At 41.9% G+C, this 19765-nt stretch overlaps 1 protein-coding gene across 1 annotated transcript in view; it reads right to left on the bottom strand.

Annotated features, from left to right (window-relative positions):
* Positions 1-19765, bottom strand: part of LOC147314021 (calsyntenin-2-like) — a 338234-nt gene that overhangs the window by 40276 nt on the left and 278193 nt on the right. Inside the window, exon 9 of the mRNA XM_086260806.1 lies at positions 2880-3042. Within this exon, the coding sequence (XP_086116932.1) occupies positions 2880-3042 (163 nt within the window). The remainder of the gene's footprint in view (positions 1-2879; positions 3043-19765) is intronic.

The following is a 19765-nucleotide window of genomic DNA, read 5'->3' on the forward strand; positions in this document are numbered from 1 at the left end:
CGTCAGTTGCAATAACTCGTACTGCGTTCTAGCCAGCTTGATGGAGTTTTTAGGTGGGTGGGTTCTATGATGTTACTGATAGTGAACTTTATTTTATTCATAAGGTTAGTTAGTAGAGTTGCCAACGGCTCCTTAAAAATATGGAATGGTCCCTCATTCAGAGAAAATATTACACGTTTCGTATTGAGCTGAGAAGAGATGCAGTTTGTCCCGAACTTTAGCTATAATGGAAAAAGACACAAAGCTGGATTTATTCTGTCGTTACGCTGCACAGCTGCCTCTTCTTCTCTCATTCTCTCCCCCTGCCTCTCCTGTTGCTACTTCAATCATGAAACTGATCAATGATCAGCTGATCGGCTTTTCTCTCTCATTTATTTATCGCCCACTTTGCGCCAGAAAGAGGAAACCAGCAGATGTCGCGCTAAACAACAGCAGCACGTTTAAGCTTGATCAGCTGTTGTTAGAATTTATTTAATATTAATTTCTAGTATCAGCTGATGTTTGCTGGAGCCACAGCTGTAAAGCTGCTGGTCATGATGTCGGTTTGGATATGTGGTGAGAGGGAAACATGAAGATGAAACCAGGAGATGTCCTTACTGGATCATCAGAGCTGAACAGGTGATGGAGAAACAGGTTTACCTTTTAGGTGACATGAATGAGTTGAAGGGAAGTTATGAACTGTTTCTGAGAGACAAATAACACCAGGATCCTTTTTTATGTAGCTGACAGCTGGTAACTGTGCAGGGGTGGATCTAGGAAATTTTTGCCAGGGGGCCAGGTAGGGCATTAACAGGGAAAGGGGGCACAAAGAAATACTTTTCTTTCTTATTCTCATTTAAAATATCTAGCTTTTATTAAATAATTATCTAAATTTTACAACCAAAGTTTTTATCTGACGTAAAATGTATAGAAATCATACATATATCAACAAGACAGTGTACATCACTGTCACAACAGCATTTGTTTTCATTCAAAGTCTTTATGGCTTTACTACCTGGTGGGCCGGTCTGTAGTCAAAATGCCCGATTTTCTGTCCCAGTCCAGCCCTGCAGGTTAATACTGGCAGTGTCACCATGCCAGCTGACTGTATTTCATCATCAGCCAGTGTTGTTCTTTATCAATATTACCAAAGTTTACCATAAGGCAGCATAGAAAGTATTTACTTGCTTTCAGGTTTTATTCAAATGTTAATCTTTTCAGTTGTTTCTCCACTTTTTTCCTGTTTCAAAATCAAACACCAGTTTGTGAGAAGATTATCTTCTTTTTTTAACAGGCAGATAAAGTTTTGCATTGGCATTGGCTAATTTGCCAATTGTTTGTTACAAATGTTCATATTTTAATATTAAAAAATGTTTTTGCCCAAAACATATGTGCACTATATGTCAGTAAAAATACTATGCAAATATTGCTGTCCTTGAATGCTGAGTAAAGACTGACAAAGCACTGATTGTATCTCTTGTACTTTATCAACGCAGTATCTAAAAACTTTGCACCGTAGTGGTTAAAATCTCATTCTAATAAGAGTTAAAAGCGCATTCAGTTATTAGGTTTATAGGCTTATTGAATTATGGTTAAGGGTTGGTAGAAATTTTTTTTAAACATTATCTGCCAATTACATCTGCCACCCTTCTCCAAATCTGTGCCCCTACCTGGCCCCCCCAACAAAAAATTTCTAGACACGCCACTGCTTGTTACAACAACCAGAATGGCTTATTTGGGTGACTGTATGTAACACAATAATTCTAGATTAAATCAATTTGCTGTAGTCAGGACAGAATCCTGACTACAGCTGACCGACCAGTTAAGACTTATGAACCATGAAATTAAATCATTACATTGAATTAAATACTCCAGAATATCAGTGGAGCACTTAGAACTGACAAATTTGTTTTTATTTATTGTGCCACCACACTCCATCATATTATATCCTGCCTGAACTCTCTATCAGCATCCGACTGTTTCTGTAAAGCCCATCAGTTAGCAGCTATAATAAGCAAAGACATGCTACTGCACATCAGTAAGTGTTCACGTTCCTTCTTTTTCTTTTGCTCTGAAAACACATTTACAGCCCAAACCGGGCGAGTTAGACAACAGACGAGCGCAACTTTGCAAGCATGTTTGCAATCAACATACTGGATACTTAACTCTGTGCTTTGAAAAGGCTATTTATGTCGCTAATGGCTTATGTTCAGATTTTAGTACTGCCTTTACAATACACGACTGAGACTTTGGCCCCAACAAGGAAAGCACAAATAGTCTCTGAACTCCCTCTACTATTCAAGGCCCCTTTAATCTTCCTGAAGGCCTACAGTGTTCAATGAAAAAAAAATGGGAGAGGGAGGTGGAGTAAAGGAGGATGAATGCAAATGAAAGCCACACATGATGACCTGCTGCTGCTCCCCACATTGAGAGCCATCTTTATGTAAGGCTAAGCATCACTGAGCATTCTCATTTGGGCTATCAAATCAGCAGCATGCAAAAAAAATCCTCTTTCTTCTACCCTTATGCAATTAGTGGCAGCTATCAGTTTAGAGGACAGTTTAATTGTACGGCTTCATTCACACTCGTTCAGTCATTTGTCAGAGGCAGACTAAGTGCTCTTCTTAATTACATTGTTCATTCAAGGCCAAAGAACACGTTCCACACTCTGTGACTCCCTCAGTGCAAATACTTCAGCAGTGTTATCCCTGAACCTTCTCACGTATAGAAGCAGCAGGAGGATTCTCAAAATACTTCAAATTACAGTGACCTTCATATTAAAACTTTCGTTTCAGTTGCACTTTTTTTTAATTGCCCACAAGATGAATGAATTCTGTTGAAGAACATTAACTGAATACCTGCACCGCTCTCTGGTATCATCATCAGCTTTGGCTGCTCACCTTGCCAGCAGGCACCCACTGTGAGCTGAACATCAATCTGTGAGGGGTGGATGGGCCAGTCGTCCGTCACCAGGTAGGGGTCATAGGTCACTCCGTCCACATAGAGCGTCACCACTGGGAACTCCACATTGATGACATAGTAATGCCACTCCTTATCGCATATCTGAGAGGAAAACCCAGAGAGATAAATGGAGCTTGGATTAAAAGGTTATTCAGGAAAGTCACGAGTATCCTGAATCATTTTTCTGTTTTAAGTAACACTTCACTGTTGCCTTGCTGTGATTACATTAAATATGAACTTATTACCACTGTTTCAGGACACCGTCTGAAATTAAAATGGAGTTTTTTAATATCTTTTTACTTGTAGACATTTTGATAACTAGCATTTTACAGGAATGGTAATCATTAATTTAAAAGTGCATTTGATCCTATGTATTATTAAAAAACAGCAATTAAAAATACATATCTCAAAGTAGAATCTAGGAGTCCACCTGCAGCAAGTTGTTACAAAATGTAATTTCTATTTAAGGCTAATTGCACAAGCAGGTTTATAAAATCATGGCTTTGGACCCCTACAGCCGAAAGACTTTCCTTCTGCACTAATTTATATTTGCCAATAAGACTCACACATATAGAACAGATCAGGCATGACAAGAGATATGACAGTCAGAGACAGCATAAAAAAAGGATCTTGATGAGAAGTGCCAAACACAAGGCTGGGGGACAAGAATCGGTCCAGCACAGACTCCAATCTGGCCCTATGGATGGCACAGGAAAATGTGAAGGAGTGTACACTACACCAAAGTAATGAAGAAATAAATGAACTATTACAGGACAGAAAGGTTCTACAATAATAGGGAATTTGGTTTTCTACAATGGTTAGTTAATGTGTAGTTAAACCTACTTAGACTGACAGAAAGGTGAGTTTCTTTGGTCCCGCCCACTTAACATCAAAGTGGGTTTTATGTGGCCCATGATAATAAAAAATGAGTTTGACATCCCTGAGCTAGATTGAAAGTGGGTTCCAAAGCAGCTTGCATGTATTCAGTATCTGTAAAGCAGCTTAAACAGTGCATCATCTAAGATGTACAAAGTGTAAAGGCATCAATAAAACCATCAGCATGATGAGAGCTAGTTTCAATTACTGTTTGCTCAGGTTTCTGCCTTGGGTGTTTTTAATAGAATATGGCACCACGTGAAAAAGAAGCTCCTCCAAGAAGAGAGGTGAACGTTCATGAAACTCAGTACAAGTAGAGGAGCATGAGCAGGCTACTGAACGTAAAAGAAACACAAGCAGCAGCAGCTGTTAGGAGGAACGGATAAGGTGGCCTTTGGGGAAAATCATTTCATGTACAATTAGCCCCCCATGCAACTTTGAATTGAAAAATAGTCACGGTAGCGCATGGGAGCTGACACGTGGATTATTTGTTGACACGAGTGACAGTGACAGTGTGAAGGATACTGCACGAAGAAAGCGTCTATGGATTTTTTCCAAGAGTGAAATCATTCATCACAGAGCTAGAAAAAGCTTGATGAATATTGGCAGCACAGACTTTGTTTAGATGAAACAAAATAGTTCTGACCTTAAACCATGAAGAGAGAAGTGGGAATGCTGCTGTGAGGCTACAGGAGTGCAGCAAGTTTAGGGTAGATTTATAAATGAATGCAGGTTTGTATCTCCAAATGATAAAAGTAAATCGGAAGAAGCTTCAAACGCACACTTTTCTTCATCAAACATTCTGTTATTCAAAACAAGCTTTTCTTCATTAAACATGAAAACAGGGACTGCTTTTATTTCATCATTTCTGATATTTGCCCAGTGCATGCTCAGGTTGTTGTACCCTGTATGCAGTCATGGTAAAAAGAAAATACGCTCTCAGTCACAACTAAGGTTTTACATATCAGGACATAATAAAAAATTAATTTAGTCTTTGCTGGTTCTCAAATTTGATGCTTTTAACAACACAAGACATTATATGCCATCATTATTTATTTAGAATTTAAATATTATTCACAGTCTGACCTTGGAGTGGTTGAGTTTGACATCATCTGTGTTGATGAGCAGCAACAACTGTGCCTCTAAGATCATTGCTGATGTCTTGTGTCCTTGTGTTAACACACACCTGAATGCTGCAGACCAACAAACTGCCAAAACCGCTTTTATAGAGGTGTTCACACTTGCTCATGAGCACTTAATCAAGTACATTTAATTAACAGGACCTGGCTGCTACTTACGCTCTGAATGGAAGCAGTAAGAGTCTGCACTTATATTTACCATTTTCAACCTCAGAATATAAACAGGGTGTACTTTCTTTTTACTATGATGAGAAAACATTTTAAGACACAATATTTATGCTTTGTGCATTTGCTGTGTATTGTGCATATTTTTTTAATGACCTGACTCAGAAAACATCAGTTCAAAACAAGAACAACAGGCTAGAGATGGTTACAGCATCTGATGATGTGCGTTAGTGTCAACAGGAGACAACCAAAGAAAAAAAAAAAGAACAGCCTTTATGTCATCGACTTGCACAAAAAATAGACTCACAATACTGAAAACCATTTTAACTTTGTTCTTTGTCAGGGAATACAAAGCTCCCTGTTCACCAAGGAAAAAAACATCCTTTGATCTCATTCTGCTGCCAGTTGCTTCTCATCACAGGAAATGCGTGAAATATGTTGCACACAGTAGATTGACTGACACTTGTAAATCAAGTAATGGTGAAATAACTGACTTGATTTTGGATACGTGGGATTTTAAATGACAGAGGTGATGTTTATGGTGTGTTTTGTTTGGTTTTCATTTTTCACCAGACGTTAACTACAGTAAGAATTAGTAAACTCAAAACCCTCCCTCACCTCCCGAGACCACATTGTGTGGGCGAATAAATTAATATTGCAGTACAGTGTCTCATTTAAGAGGGATGTTTGTTTTCTATTAGAGCTTGCCTCCACTTTGTGATTTAGTGTGGGAAAAAAACAGCCCTTTGTACATTAATTCTTGGCTTGGGAAGTGAAAACTAAATGCTTTCCTCTCCACTAAACGCTGACTGAAATGCATTAGTACATCACCTGTTTAACCTCTTCTGAAAAATGCTTGACTGCGGCACTCTTCGGCATGTTTGACCATTTACCCCGTCCTGCTGTGCAATTTAATTGAGTGCACCGGCCCTCTCCCGCCTATCTGTCTCTCTGTCGTTCCCCTTTTGTCGGCTTTAGGCTTTGCCTCTCAAAACTCACCGGGCCGTGCTTCACCTCTTCCTCTCTTGGCCCCTCTGATACAACCTGCGACAGCCTTTGAACACTCTGCCGGCGGTAACCTCCCTCTCTAGGAAAGAGCACTCTGCAGCCTGCTTATTAGCACCATCCCAGCGCAGCAGATGGGAGTTCTAATCAATCCATTCCATTTTCCCTGTTATTTAGGTGCGAGATGCAACATCTGGCCGACCAGTGATCATCCTGCACAGCTGCTTAACACATATGCGGCACGTCGATCTGCTGAGTCGGTGCTCAGAATTGCAGGGGGATAATGTGTTTGTGGTTTTGATGGTGCTGCATATACGATTGAAACTAACTGCATCGACGTTGATTAGCTAGTTAGGATTTGAGGACATAAAGAAGCGTGTGCAAACACCCTGTGGCTCTAATGTCAGCGGTCCACTGTGCATCGTGGGGTTTTCTCGATTTCATATGTTTGCAAGACTCATACTGAATTCATCCCCCGGAGGTTTGTACATCATCAGTTGGAATTTAAAGTGGTTTTTTTTTTCCCAATCTGGTTAAATCTCAACTACCAGATGTAAAGTCGCTTATGTACACTGGCACACACATGCTCTAATCCCTCTGACATATACACATGCACACTACTGCTTCGTTTCACTTTTTGCTGTGGAGTATTTCAAAGACAGCTCTGAGCACCTAGTGGGTGATTTACTCTTACAGCCTTCAAAAGGGAAAATGGCGCGGTGTTTTTTGCCCAAGAGGACGCTGACTGAGTCGGCTTGTGATGTCAGGTGGAGAGCCCTCTTAAGGGTATAAAGGAGGAGTGAACAAAGTGACGACATTAGGCAAGCAGAGAAAAACAAAGCAAAAAACTATTTTGATAAAATATTTTAGTAGCTGCTGATGGTTTAGATTCTTTCTAAACACTCAAAGTCACTAAATATTTGTATTTTCCCAAATTAAAAGGTTTTAGAAGATACCAGAAAGAAAATTCAACTGGACAACTGCAGGCAGAGGTTCTGTGAATTCAATAAATCATGTATGGATGTAATTTAGATGTAAGAACACCTCTGTAAACAAGACTAAAACATCAACAGCAACCTTCCATTTTATTAATCTTAAATAACACCTGCTTAGACAATTTAAATTCAACCAGCTGGGCGGCACAGGTGTCCTACATACAGTTATATAGATGCAGGCCAGGAGCTTCAACTAATGTTCACATCAAACAGCAGAGTGGGGATGAATATGTAACTTTCACCATGATATGGTTGTTAATGCTGGCAGATGAGCTATAATACCTGACTCCTGTTAGCCAAAAACAACAGCTACAGTGGGCACAAGGTCCTAAAAAGGACTCTTTGCAAAACAACTAATTAAATGACAAACTGATTTCTGCTGAAGCTGCCCATGGTAGACTCAGAATAGGCTCAGAATGCATGGCTTCATGGCTCTGACCTTTCTTGCTTTACTTGCAGGCTGCTGCTGGTGTAATGGAGTGTGGAATGCTTCCTTGGCACACACTGCCATTGCTAATACCAGACAAATGTTGATTGAATGCCTCAGTTTATCTGAGTACTGCTGCTGATTATGTGCATCTCTAAATGGTCATAACCTAACATCTTTCCAAAGGTACGTGCAGCATGACAATGCTTTGTCACAAAGACAAAGTCATCTCTGCTTTCATGAACATAAAAGTGACATTAGTGGAATTCATGGACCCTCGTGGGAGACAGAACTGTGTCCAGCAAACGTCTTTGGGATGTGGCAGAATGGCAGATCTGCATGAATGTACAGAATGTGCACCATGTTAATGCCAAGGATCACTTCTGATGTGACCTGTCAGTGCCGGAATTGGTCCAAAGGTGTGCAAAGAGACAAGCTTAAAGGTGACGTCGCCAAAAACTAAACGAGGTAAGGGTTTTGCTTTACAGGAAGAATTTTGTGACTTTGGAGGGGGCTAATTGAGTGTATCACATTTTATTGTAGGGGTAAGGTTTCTGCCTACAATATTGAATCAGCCCATAGAGAAGGTTTGTTTGGCAGGAAGATTATTAAAATATCTTTTAGTTACCTTATGAATAGAATTACCAAATGCATAGCCAGCAGTGGACTTATTTCAGTAACATCAGTGCACCAACACACCACGAATGGGAATGCAGACAATACAAATCAATTAGGCTCAGTTTTTATTTCAATGCAAAGAATCATCATTTGTCAAAGTGCTCCGCTGGCGAATTTCTGATGAATTACCTTCCGCTGAAAACGTTGGGGTAATTTTAATATACCATAATCACCACAGTGGATGGTAGGAATGTGTGCAAGTAAACAAGTGAAATCTTTCAGCATGCTATGAAAATCTCTCCTCAGTGTCTCACTAGAATGAAAAACATGCGCACGTTAACACAGCCTTGCTTTTTTTTAATATTTTATTTTAGTTTTTTCACTCCAGTGCAGTGTGGTTTTCTGTTTCACTGTCTGACAACAGTGTTGCTGCTCTGAATGCAATTTATATCGTTGTTCGCCAATTTTTCCAACTTGCTCAATAAAAAAATCAACATAACTTTACATTATTGGAAATCTGATACCACTGTGTGTAGTCCGAGAGCTGCAGCGCGTAATTTCATTGCAAGAAGCAATAAAAAGCTCGGTGCATCCTGCCGAAACATCCGGTGAATTAATGCTTTGTTTGTGTGAGTGTCTGAGTCACGCTCATTATAGATTTTGCTGTGTTTTTCCATTCTTGGTTTAAATAAAGCTAAAACAACGGTGCGTAAAAATACACAAGCTGTATTTATAGGACTGACAAGACCTGGGTCTGCTTCAACAAGCAGCTGTTCTCTACCAGTTAAGTGCTGAACCAAGACCCAAGGAGTATGACGAACTGCATTCAGACAGGATGATGATGAAATCCAACTGGTGGAGGTGGCACAAGCGCCTGGCATCTTCCCAAAGAAATAAATAATTCGAGTTTGCGGGAGAAAGTAGACTGCTAATAATGAGAAGATGCCAGCTGGACTCGGACAAAAAAGCATTGTTCTGTGTGCATTTGCTGTGTGTGCGAACAGAGAGAGAAAGAGCCATAGAGTCTGCAATGACGCGTAACAACACCCAACAAATCCAGCATCGTTACGTGTCAAACTCCAAAAACTTCAAAGCAGAAATTAAACTTGATGAGAGCACTCCTGACTCGCCTAGCTTGTAGCAAAGCAAAAAGTTGAGTATTCCCTAATCCCTCCACGTTCCCGTTTCTCTGCCTCATGCAAATTGACAGACGGAAGGAATGAATGAATGAAATAACCACACACACAAACAAAGGAGACAGAAGATGTGAAATAACCAGAGGACAAAGAAAGGAACGTGAAAGAGAGTGAGAGTGATGTATAGGCCGGAAACATAGCACATCAAAGACCCCTCACCGTCTCTTGGGGCACTTGAGAAGAAAACAAAATTGCTATCTGCCCCCCACCCCCACCCCCTACCCCGTCTCACTCTCCTTTTTCTCTCTGCAGTTTACTCTGTCTCCTTTTCTTCTTCTCCAATGTCTCCATTAGAACTTGACTGAGCAGTTGTTGCCTCAAGTCCTTTGGAGTTGAAAGTCTTAAAGAGATCTGTCATCCAACCCAACCTTTTAACTTCAAACAAGAGATGGAGAAACGAGATAGAAAAAGGTAGAGAATGAAGAGAGATGAGGTGATCTAGGATTGGAAGGTGGCAGGGCAGAGAGATGACAGCACGGGAAGGAGGGAGGCTGCAGATGAAAGAAAGAAAGGGACGAAGAGACGGCGGAGGAAATGAAAACTATATGAGAAAAGACTTTAGGAGGGAAGTACGGAGAGATGAGGAGAACTTGGGAGGAAAAGTGACTCAGAGCTGCAACAAGGAAAACCTTAGAAACAATTATCGAGGCACCCAGCAAATAACAGAAGAGCAGTTCAAAAATGTCCTATACTCTCATGTCTGTGCGCTAAAGGGGAAACAGCTAGTTTGCTCACACTTCTAAAGCTCATACCCAGCAGTTTTTTTTCCTCCATCCGAAGTATCCAGAACTTTCTTTCTGAGTAACTTTTCTTCATGGAGCTAAAAGCTTCTATTAGACCATTGTGTATCTTTCCCAAAGACCTGTGACCATTAGGCAAAGTAGTCCCCTGATGTACAGACAGCTTTGTACTTACAGAACTTTATAAAAATGCAACAACCAGATTACGTCTCCGTCTCCATCACAGTTATGCGATGTCACACAGTCTATGTCTGTGTGACAGGTGGTGCACACACATGGCAGGTGCAGTGGAGAGGATGAAGGGGCAATGGGGAATGTAAAGAGGTGTGGGCAGGTATATGTTTGCATTTCAACTGCTGTAAAAAATAGGAGTGTGATATTATATTTCTGTTGCTCAAAACTGCTAGATCTCTTCATTTATTTTCTGGCTCACTTGACCACCACCACTCATTTGTCTGTCTCTCTTGCTCCTATGCAAAACGCAACCAAAGCCTGCGCTGCCCAATCGATCCACTTCGGAATTCTATTTGTTATCTTTTTCATTTGTTCTGTTGTTTCTTTGGCTTCTGCAAGTTTACTGCTTTTGTTTTTCTTGTGGTTGTCCTTTCTGTGTTAGACCAATCAGCATAGATTTTTTCTGGGCTGTTGTTCAGGAGCACCTACTCCAGAGTACCTATTGTTTTCAAAAAATCCAATCAGCTCTAATCAGCAGACCTTTTGGAACCATCATAAAACTGCCCAGAAAATGGTCTGCTGTTTTCTCAGAGCAGACAGGCTCTGGGTTTAAAGGGGGCTTTATTATTTATTGTGTATATGGACAGCTGGAGACACGATGGGCGAGCAGTCATTCCTGTGATACTTCTTTGTAGTCCTCTGTCTGGGGTGCACTCATAGTCAGTACAAAAACCAGCCAGAGACACAGATCCCTGTACAGGCCCTCACACTCACTGTCTGATGATGAAATTTCAGTCACTTTGACCCAAGTGGATCCTGGCAGATGTTTAGATGGAGAAAGAATAAGGCTCAATACTTAAGGAAACTCATTCATTACACTTAAGATGGATAAGGATATCCTTATGCTTATTTATTAATTACAGCCTTAGGGGTACTCTCTCAAGATGCCTCCAACCTTTATGCTAATCTCAGCTACCTCTCGATGCGAAGTAATAGTTGTAGCTTCCCCCTTTTATTAAAAAACAAACAAAGAATCTTAATTCCCACACTGACCGTTTTATTTTCACATCATTATATTTCGAGCCTTATTTTAGCACCATGAAGTAAAAAAGAAGACTGTTGGCAGAAGAGGGAATGCAAACCATGTTACCAGTGCCAATCTCAGACTCTTTGTTAACAGAATACATCATGACCTTTGAACTACTCTGTGAAGAGCCACTTTTACTTTTGAGAATGTCATCGCTTTCGCTACCACATGAGGTCACATGGGAAGAAAATGTAAAACTGGTCAGTGGAAGAGCTGGAACCAATACCCACTGCTCTGTTTCTGCTGCCCAGCCTCTATAGCCTTAGCATGCCTCAACCAGTTTTTTAACTTGGAAGTGCAACTCTCTACAACACTGATAAATTAGTGACGTTAGCAATATTAGCACAACTGTGTCATGCTAACTGTGTGATGGCAGGATTTGCGAGTTTTACCCATTTTAAATAGACCACCATTGATGGGAGCCATTCTTTGCCATGCTTGCAGGGATGTCTGTCAGTCCATCTGATCGCTGCTCCAACAGTCCAGGATAAACTGCCTCAAACAACTGTAGCTGTTGGCCATTTGTCCAGTGCTTTGGTTGATGACCAAAGCAAAATTGACATTTCTGCTCAGCTCACTGTTAGTTGTCTTAAATAATTATGTTTAAGCTGAAGTTCCTTGCATTTATCTTTACATGATTATTTAATTGGCAACTCTGGTAAAAAACAAATTTAATGCAATCTAATCATGACGTTATTTTCAGCACTTAATGCGACGTGACTGAGGACACATATTGAAAGACGGTTTAAAGAGGAAGTAAAATAGGTGGAAGAATGGAGCAATGGAGGGGGGCCTTTAAGGCATGCTGGAGGAAAGATGCACAACAGAGATTGATGAGCACTGGAAAGAAGGTGACTTTACAGACGGCTGTGCGGGGGGAGGGGAGACCAGGGAAGGAATAAGAACGCTATAGTGCAGGCGAAGTGGAAACAGAGGTGTAAAATAAAGGGATCTGACTGGCTGGGGGATTGGATGTTGAAGCACCAAACAAATCTGGAAATGATCCCATTATGACAGAGAAAGAAGGTCATCAGCATAATGTAGCCTTGTGTTTAACAGGAGGATCAATGACAGGGTAAAAAATCCACATATGGGCAGTGCAAATGCAAAAATTTAGCAGCAGAAGTAAAGAGAATATTGAATTTATCTTTGTTAATAAAGGGAGTAGATCTAAAAAGAGCATAGGGGTCAAAGAGACAAACAAATTCAGACTGTTATGCAGAAGTATGATGGTTTCATATCTACAAGGGCAGTGACAAGAACCTGAGGCATCTGATATTTAGAGAACAATCAGGCAACATTAAAGTAGGAGCCTACTCACAGACATCTGAGGTTGAATTTGGTATTTTGTCTCTCTCACAACAAAAAAACAGTAAAACCGAAAAAGAATCTCCTCCAAACAATTTTCTTTTTTTGTACAGAAAATTTCTACATACCACAGAAACCTGCACACCTCAGTCAATGCCAACTCCATTAAAGCAAAGGCTCTTGTGCAGGCCAAGCTGTCACGCTTCAGAAATACCCCTACCCTTCAGATTCATTAGCAAAGTGCCGTTTGCTAACACATAATTGCTATAAATCATCGTCAGCTCCGTGTCAACATGGAAAACATTATCATGTCAATTGTTGTAAGCGTCCAAAACCGGGTGTCTGAGAGCCCATAATTACAAAAATAGAAGAAACAATTAAAAGAGACCGATAGCGATGGAACTCTTTGGTGTACACAGGATGTTACTGTATGCATCCCCCAAATTGTGTGTATGTATATGCGTGTGTGTGTGTTTGTGTATATGGGAGAAGCACTTGAAGGTGACTATGAATTACCGGCTGGCAAAAGTGACTAATTAGAGTAGCAATTATACAGCCGCTCCCGGCAGAGACTGGGAGTCAACAGCCAAATGACCTCTCCAAGAGCTCATAATGGGTTGCCCACATAAATAGGCACACATACACATGTGCACACAAAAGCACAATAATAACCACCAGGTTGTTAGGCTACGTGGCCATTTCAGTAAGACTGATCACGCTGATCGTGTCAATGTCGTGCTGGATTTCTACATGCAGAGATGCAAAATGGTTAAAACACGGGGACTTCTTTGTACTTAAGTGGTTTACAGGTCGTAATATAATGCATACAGTATGCAGTATGGTCAGCTGGTTGGACAAAGACGAAACAAATTTCCTCTTTTTTTCAGTTCTGCGGGCCATGAAGTCAAGCTCACCCCCTCTGCTAACCCCACAGCTGCATGTGACACTATCCACTCTGCCATAGCTCGGCTACAGACTCAGCACCCGAGTGCCTTTATTGTGATCTCGGGTGACTTCAACCATGTATCACTGGACAATACACTACCAACATTCAAACAATATGTGGACTGTCCCACCAGGGGAGGGAAAACTTTAGACTTACTGTATGCTAACGTCAAGGATGCATACAGCTCCTCCTCCCTCCCCCCACTTGGTAGGTCAGATCATAACCTGATTCGCCTCACCCCCCGCTATGTGCCAATTGTGAGGAGGGAACCTGTGACCACCAGGACTGTTAGGAGGTGGTCAGAGGAGGCAATAGCGGAACTACAGGGCTGTTTCGAGGTGACCGACTGGGAAACACTCTGTGAGCCTCACGCCGAGGACATCAATGGGCTTACTGAGTGTATCACAGGCTACATAACTTTCTGCACCGACTCCATTGTTCCAGCTCAGACTGTTCATTGTTACCCAAATAACAAGCTGTGGGTGACTAAGGACATCAAAGCCCTCCTCAACAACAAGAAGAGGGCTTTCAGAGGGGGCAACAAAGAGGAGGTGAGGAAGATCCAGGTGTTACTAAAGGACAAGATCAGAGAGGCTAAGGACAATTACAGGAGGAAGCTGGAGTGGAAACTCCAGCAGAACAGCATGAGAGAGGTGTGGAGGGGCATGAAGACCATCACTGGATTCAGGCCAACCAACAGCAGGGGAGCTGAGGGAGGTGAGAATAAAGCCAACGAGTTGAATCTGTTTTTCAATAGATTCGACACCACAGTGTCTGCTCCCACCCCCACAACCTCACCTGCAGTCAGCCTGGAATCCAGAGCCACACCACTGTGCCAGCCTCTCTCTTCACATGTTGCCTCCTGTGAGAGTCCTGACACCCCTCCCCCACCCATCACCTTCACTCAATACCAGGTTGAGATGCAAATGAGGAGACTTCACTCAGGCAAGTCTGCTGGACCAGACGGAGTGAGTCCCCTTGTCCTCAAGACCTGTGCCCCCCAGCTGTGTGGAGTCTTTCATAAACTGTTTATGCTGAGTCTGAGTCTGCAGAGGGTCCCGGTGATGTGGAAGACATCATGCCTCGTCCCTGTACCAAAGACGCCTCGTCCCAGTGGCCCCCAGGATTACAGGCCCGTGGCACTGACCTCCCACATCATGAAGACCCTGGAAAGGCTCATCCTGGACCAGCTGCGACCCATAGTAAGACCACATCTGGATCCCCTTCAGTTCGCTTATCAGCCTCGTCTCGGAACAGAGGACGCCATCATCTACCTGCTCAATCGTGTCTACACCCATCTGGACCAGCCGGCGAGCACTGTGAGGGTCATGTTTTTTGACTTTTCCAGTGCTTTCAACACCATCAGGCCGACCCTCCTGGGTGATAAGTTAGCAGCGATGCAGGTGGATGCTTCTCTGGTGTCCTGGATTGTTGATTACCTGACAGGAAGACCACAATATGTACGTCTCCCACAGTGTGTGTCTGACAAGGTGATTAGCAACACAGGGGCACCACAGGGGACTGTCCTCTCCCCCTTCCTCTTCACCCTCTACACCACAGACTTCAGCCACTGCACAGAGACCTGCCATCTTCAGAAGTTTTCTGATGACTCTGCGGTGGTTGGATGCATCAGCAGGGATGATGAGACAGAGTACCGGGCTGTGGTCGACTCCTTTGTCACGTGGTGTGAGCAGAATCATCTGCAGCTTAACGTGGCAAAGACCAAGGAACTGATCGTGGACTTCAGGAAGACCAGGAAACACTTGACCCCTGTTTCAATCCAGGGGGTCAGTGTTGACATTGTGGAGGACTATAAATACCTTGGAGTACACATTGACAATAAACTGGACTGGGCTAAAAACACCACAGCACTTTACAGGAAGGGCCAGAGTCGTCTCTATTTTTTGAGGCGACTGAGGTCCTTCAACATCTGCCAGAAAATGCTGAGGATTTTCTATGAGTCTGTTGTGGCCAGTGCGATCCTCTATGCTGTTGCATGCTGGGGGAGCAGGCTGAGGGTCGCAGATGCCAACAGACTTAATAAACTGATCCGTAAGGCCAGCAATGTTGTGGGGATGGAGCTGGACTCCCTCAAGGTGGTGTCGGAGAGGCGGATGCTGTCCAAGATAAAGACAATGTTGGATAACACCTCCCACCCACTCCATGACATGTTGGTCAGTCACAGGAGCTCGTTCAGTGAGAGACTGAGATTACCGAAAAGCACCACTGAACGACACAGGAAATCATTCCTGCCTGTGGCCATCTCCCTGTACAACGCATCCACTTAACACACTGTTTGCTGCTACAACTACACATGTTTCTTTTCCAAATATTTATTTATGAGTGACTTATGTATGTATGTATGTATATATATGTATATATTGTACTATTCTTAGTTAGCGTATTGTCTGTCTTGTCTTAATGTTGGTTTAAAATGGAGCACTGTAACAAAAAATAATTTCCCCCAGGGATCAATAAAGTATTCTGATTCTGATTCTGAATACCGGCAAATCAGGTGATCTCAGTCCCAGCATGCATCAGCTGATGGATCAGCTGATGGATCGGCTGCTGCGTGCACATCCAAAGGGCCATCCCATATAGACTTTTAATCTGCTTTAATCTGGCCACGGTTGCAAGCCACTTTGCAACCTAGCGCTGCACCAGCGCTGCCTTTAATAGTGTGTCTGATGAAGTCTGATGTTCTTTCTTTTTCAGCAAGATTATTTTAACTACCGCACACTTTTGGAAAGGTTACTGGAAATGCCAATTTGAGTGTTTTTTTCCATTAAAGAAAAAAGCTTTTAGAATAATGGAGAAAAAAAACTGAGGTACCATGGAAAATCAAAACACTTTGGTACATTGTCATAATCAAGCCATCAAGCCATCAACTTGTGTTATCAGCCTAAATTTAACATTAAATACTCAATTTGCCTGCTTTTTGCCATATCTCCAGATTTAATTAACATTGCACCAGCCACGTCTGTTCTCTCAATACAAGGCACGCCTGACAGAACACGATTTTCACAGTGGTGGTTCCCCTCAAAGACAAGTGTTTCTGACATTTAAATGGCTTAGGAGGCAAATGCTGGGCTTTATCTGTTTGGATTTTATACACTGCCTTTGCTGAAAGTTTAAAAATATGAGGTAACGTTAGGTACAGATGCTCTACTTCGTGCCTGCATTCTAATTACATTTTTGTACTTCAGGAGCTTTTTGTGGCCACTAATTATGATTACTTTAGCCCCTCCAGTGCAGCTCATTTTGCCGTGAGTCATGAGAATAATTTTCTGCACCACTCTCCTAACAGATCTGTGATTTTAAGTTGTTCATTTAAAGATAGAGGGAGAGAAATTAGGCACAGGGTGATACTGGAAATAAGTTGTCAGTGGTTATCTGTATAGCCTGCAACATGACTGCACTGAGTTGTACATGCTCTTTTTATTTTAGACCTTCAGGTAGGGTGAGCAAATTTAAATCTAAATCTAATTCTAAATGCAGGAGAAGAAATATTAGCGTGTGGGACAATATTTCATGCTTGATAAGGGTTTAGAAGTGATCCATGTACTTTTAAGGGCATCACTGTAAATACATGAAAGCCCTCAAGGGTCAAGCCACTCTGAGAACGTTAGGTATTTAGATGCTTAGATGCTTGTGGCAATTGTGAACAGACAAACACAGATCGAGAGGGTTCCCAATTCCCCAAATGACTCAATATGATTGTCAGTGGCTCAGGGGTGCTGTTAATTTGTGGGATGGCTGTTAATTATCTATCAGAGGTGCTCCTTATTAGCTCACATGTTTCCTTAATAATTCTTTATGAATAAAACAAGTCTATTTCAAAGCAGGAAACAAGACAGGGGAAATGAGGAACGAAGTACTGAGCTAATCAGATGGGAATAATAACAATGGAAAAAACAGCGTAAGCAGAGAATGTTTCCAGTGGGAGGACATTTCAGCCTGTCGTATAATCGAAAGGAAAACAAAAGGAGTGAATCACTGCAGAGTGCTTTAATACCTGCATCAAACGAGAGCATTTTAGTTCTTCCCCACCGCTGTGCACAGCTACTCTCCACTTATACACTGCCCATTTGAATGTGCCTGTGAGAAGATTAAGAATCACTTAAAATAGATGTGTGTGAGACAGATGAATTAAGGGAGGACACTCCTATCAAAGCCGACAGTCTAAACCCCACAACGTGAGTCAGTCAGCATGCACACGGTCCTTTTCTTTTGACTTTCTAGCTGTCTAAAAACACATTGCACAAAAACATCATTTCTTAGTGCTAGTTTTAGAAACACTTTGGCCCACATACAATTTTCTGGTTCTCAGAGTCCCAGGAGCACTTTGCTTTGGTCTCTTAGCAAACAGAGAATACTCAGTTGCAGAAAGCGGGTTTTACCTCATTTCACCCCAGTGGATCCCCGGTAGGATACTTGGGCATCTCTGCAGATGAACGCCAAAATCTTAGCTGTGCTGCAGCATCAGCTGTGAATCACCACTATCTGTACTGGTATCCAGAATTAGAGAAGTGATATTGACAGGATGCAAACAGACTATATTTAGTATTAGCACTGATGGAGATGGATTTTATTCTCATATCACTGTTATACATGATATGAAGTCTAGCGAGTGTCTACCCTTACGGTACCCCCCCCTCTGTTTTATCATCTCCTACTTTTATTCTTTAGTCTGTGTGATATGCAAACACACAGCGACAGTTAAGCGTGTTGCTACAGTACTTCGATTTGAAATCAGACGGAAAGTCTCTGATTTAAGTTTGGAACCGGACCAGATAGAAACGCAGGAAAGTCTAAAATTGTCAGCAGGGACTCGTGTACAATATGTGCTAAGATTTAAATGGGATTTGTTAAGGAGGAAAGCTGGGGACCCCCCTGTGGGTTGAGAGCCATTCATATTAATCACTCCTTTAGGCTACATTTAGAGCAAAACAATTTGCAGTCACGGGTATGTTTGGATCCAGGGCAGACTGCATCAGATGTTCAGTAATATAAAGTCCATATATTCTATACAATCTATTTTTATGATAGCAGTTCACAACAAAAGCCATCTCTGAATATCTTAAGGTAATATGGTATCACAGTCAAATCCCTAAATCACAGTCCACTATGATTAAACCCTTTATCGATTAGGGCCCTTGTTTCGTTGTCTGTTGTCTCAGTTCAAAGCCCTCCACCTGTGTGTTCAGCTGTCTTAGAGCAGTTTGATCCCGTCTCCCTTAAGGACCTGACCGCGATAGTTAGTGGCCTAAGATCATCACACTGCCCCTCTGATTCTCTTCCCCCGAGTCTGCTCAAAAACACTTTTAATACTGTTGGCCCTTTTATTCTGAAATTGATTAATACGTCCCTTACTACAGGCTGCGTCCCACTATGCTTCAAACAAGCTGTAGTTCAGCCTCTTCTTAAAAAACAAAACCTGGACCCAACTGTTCTGTCTAATTACAGGCCCATCTCAAAGCTTCCTTTTCTATCTAAAGTTTTGGAGAAAGTGGTCTATCTACAGTTGCAGGCACACCTCGATTTTAATATGATCTCAGAAAAATTTCAATCTGGTTTTAAATCATTACATAGCACTGAGACAGCACTTTTAAGGATTTTTAACGATATTCTCTTAACTATGGATTCTGGCAGCCCTGCTGCCCTTTTACTGTTGGACTTGTCAGCAGCTTTTGACACGGTTGACCACGACATCCTGTTATCACGGCTAGAATCGCATGCTGGCCTAAAAGGATCTGCCCTTCAGTGGTTTCGCTCCTACTTGACAGAAAGGTTCTTTTATGTCAATATGGGCCCCCACAACTCCAAATTAGCTCCTCTTAAATACGGCGTTCCTCAAGGCTCTATTTTGGGTCCCACCCTCTTCGCACTCTATTTGCTGCCATTGGGCTCCATCTTCTCGCGGTACAGCATTTCATTTCATTGCTTTGCGGATGATCTACAGATTTATCTACCTTTAAAATCAGGATCAGATCAACCGCAGCTCTTATTACGCTGCCTTGACGACGTTAAACAGTGGTTATCATTAAATTTTTTACAGCTAAACGAAAACAAAACTGAGGTTGTCATTTTTGGCAATTTCAATCATATCGACAGCACGTTGGGTACCCTCTCCTCGTATTGTAAAACAC

This window comes from Aulonocara sp. 'chitande type north' Nkhata Bay, linkage group LG14 (assembly GCF_057382095.1).
Source record: "Aulonocara sp. 'chitande type north' Nkhata Bay isolate Kocher_YH1m ecotype deep benthic linkage group LG14, A_spYH_male_GT1.1, whole genome shotgun sequence".
Classification (NCBI taxonomy): Eukaryota; Metazoa; Chordata; class Actinopteri; order Cichliformes; family Cichlidae; genus Aulonocara; species Aulonocara sp. 'chitande type north' Nkhata Bay.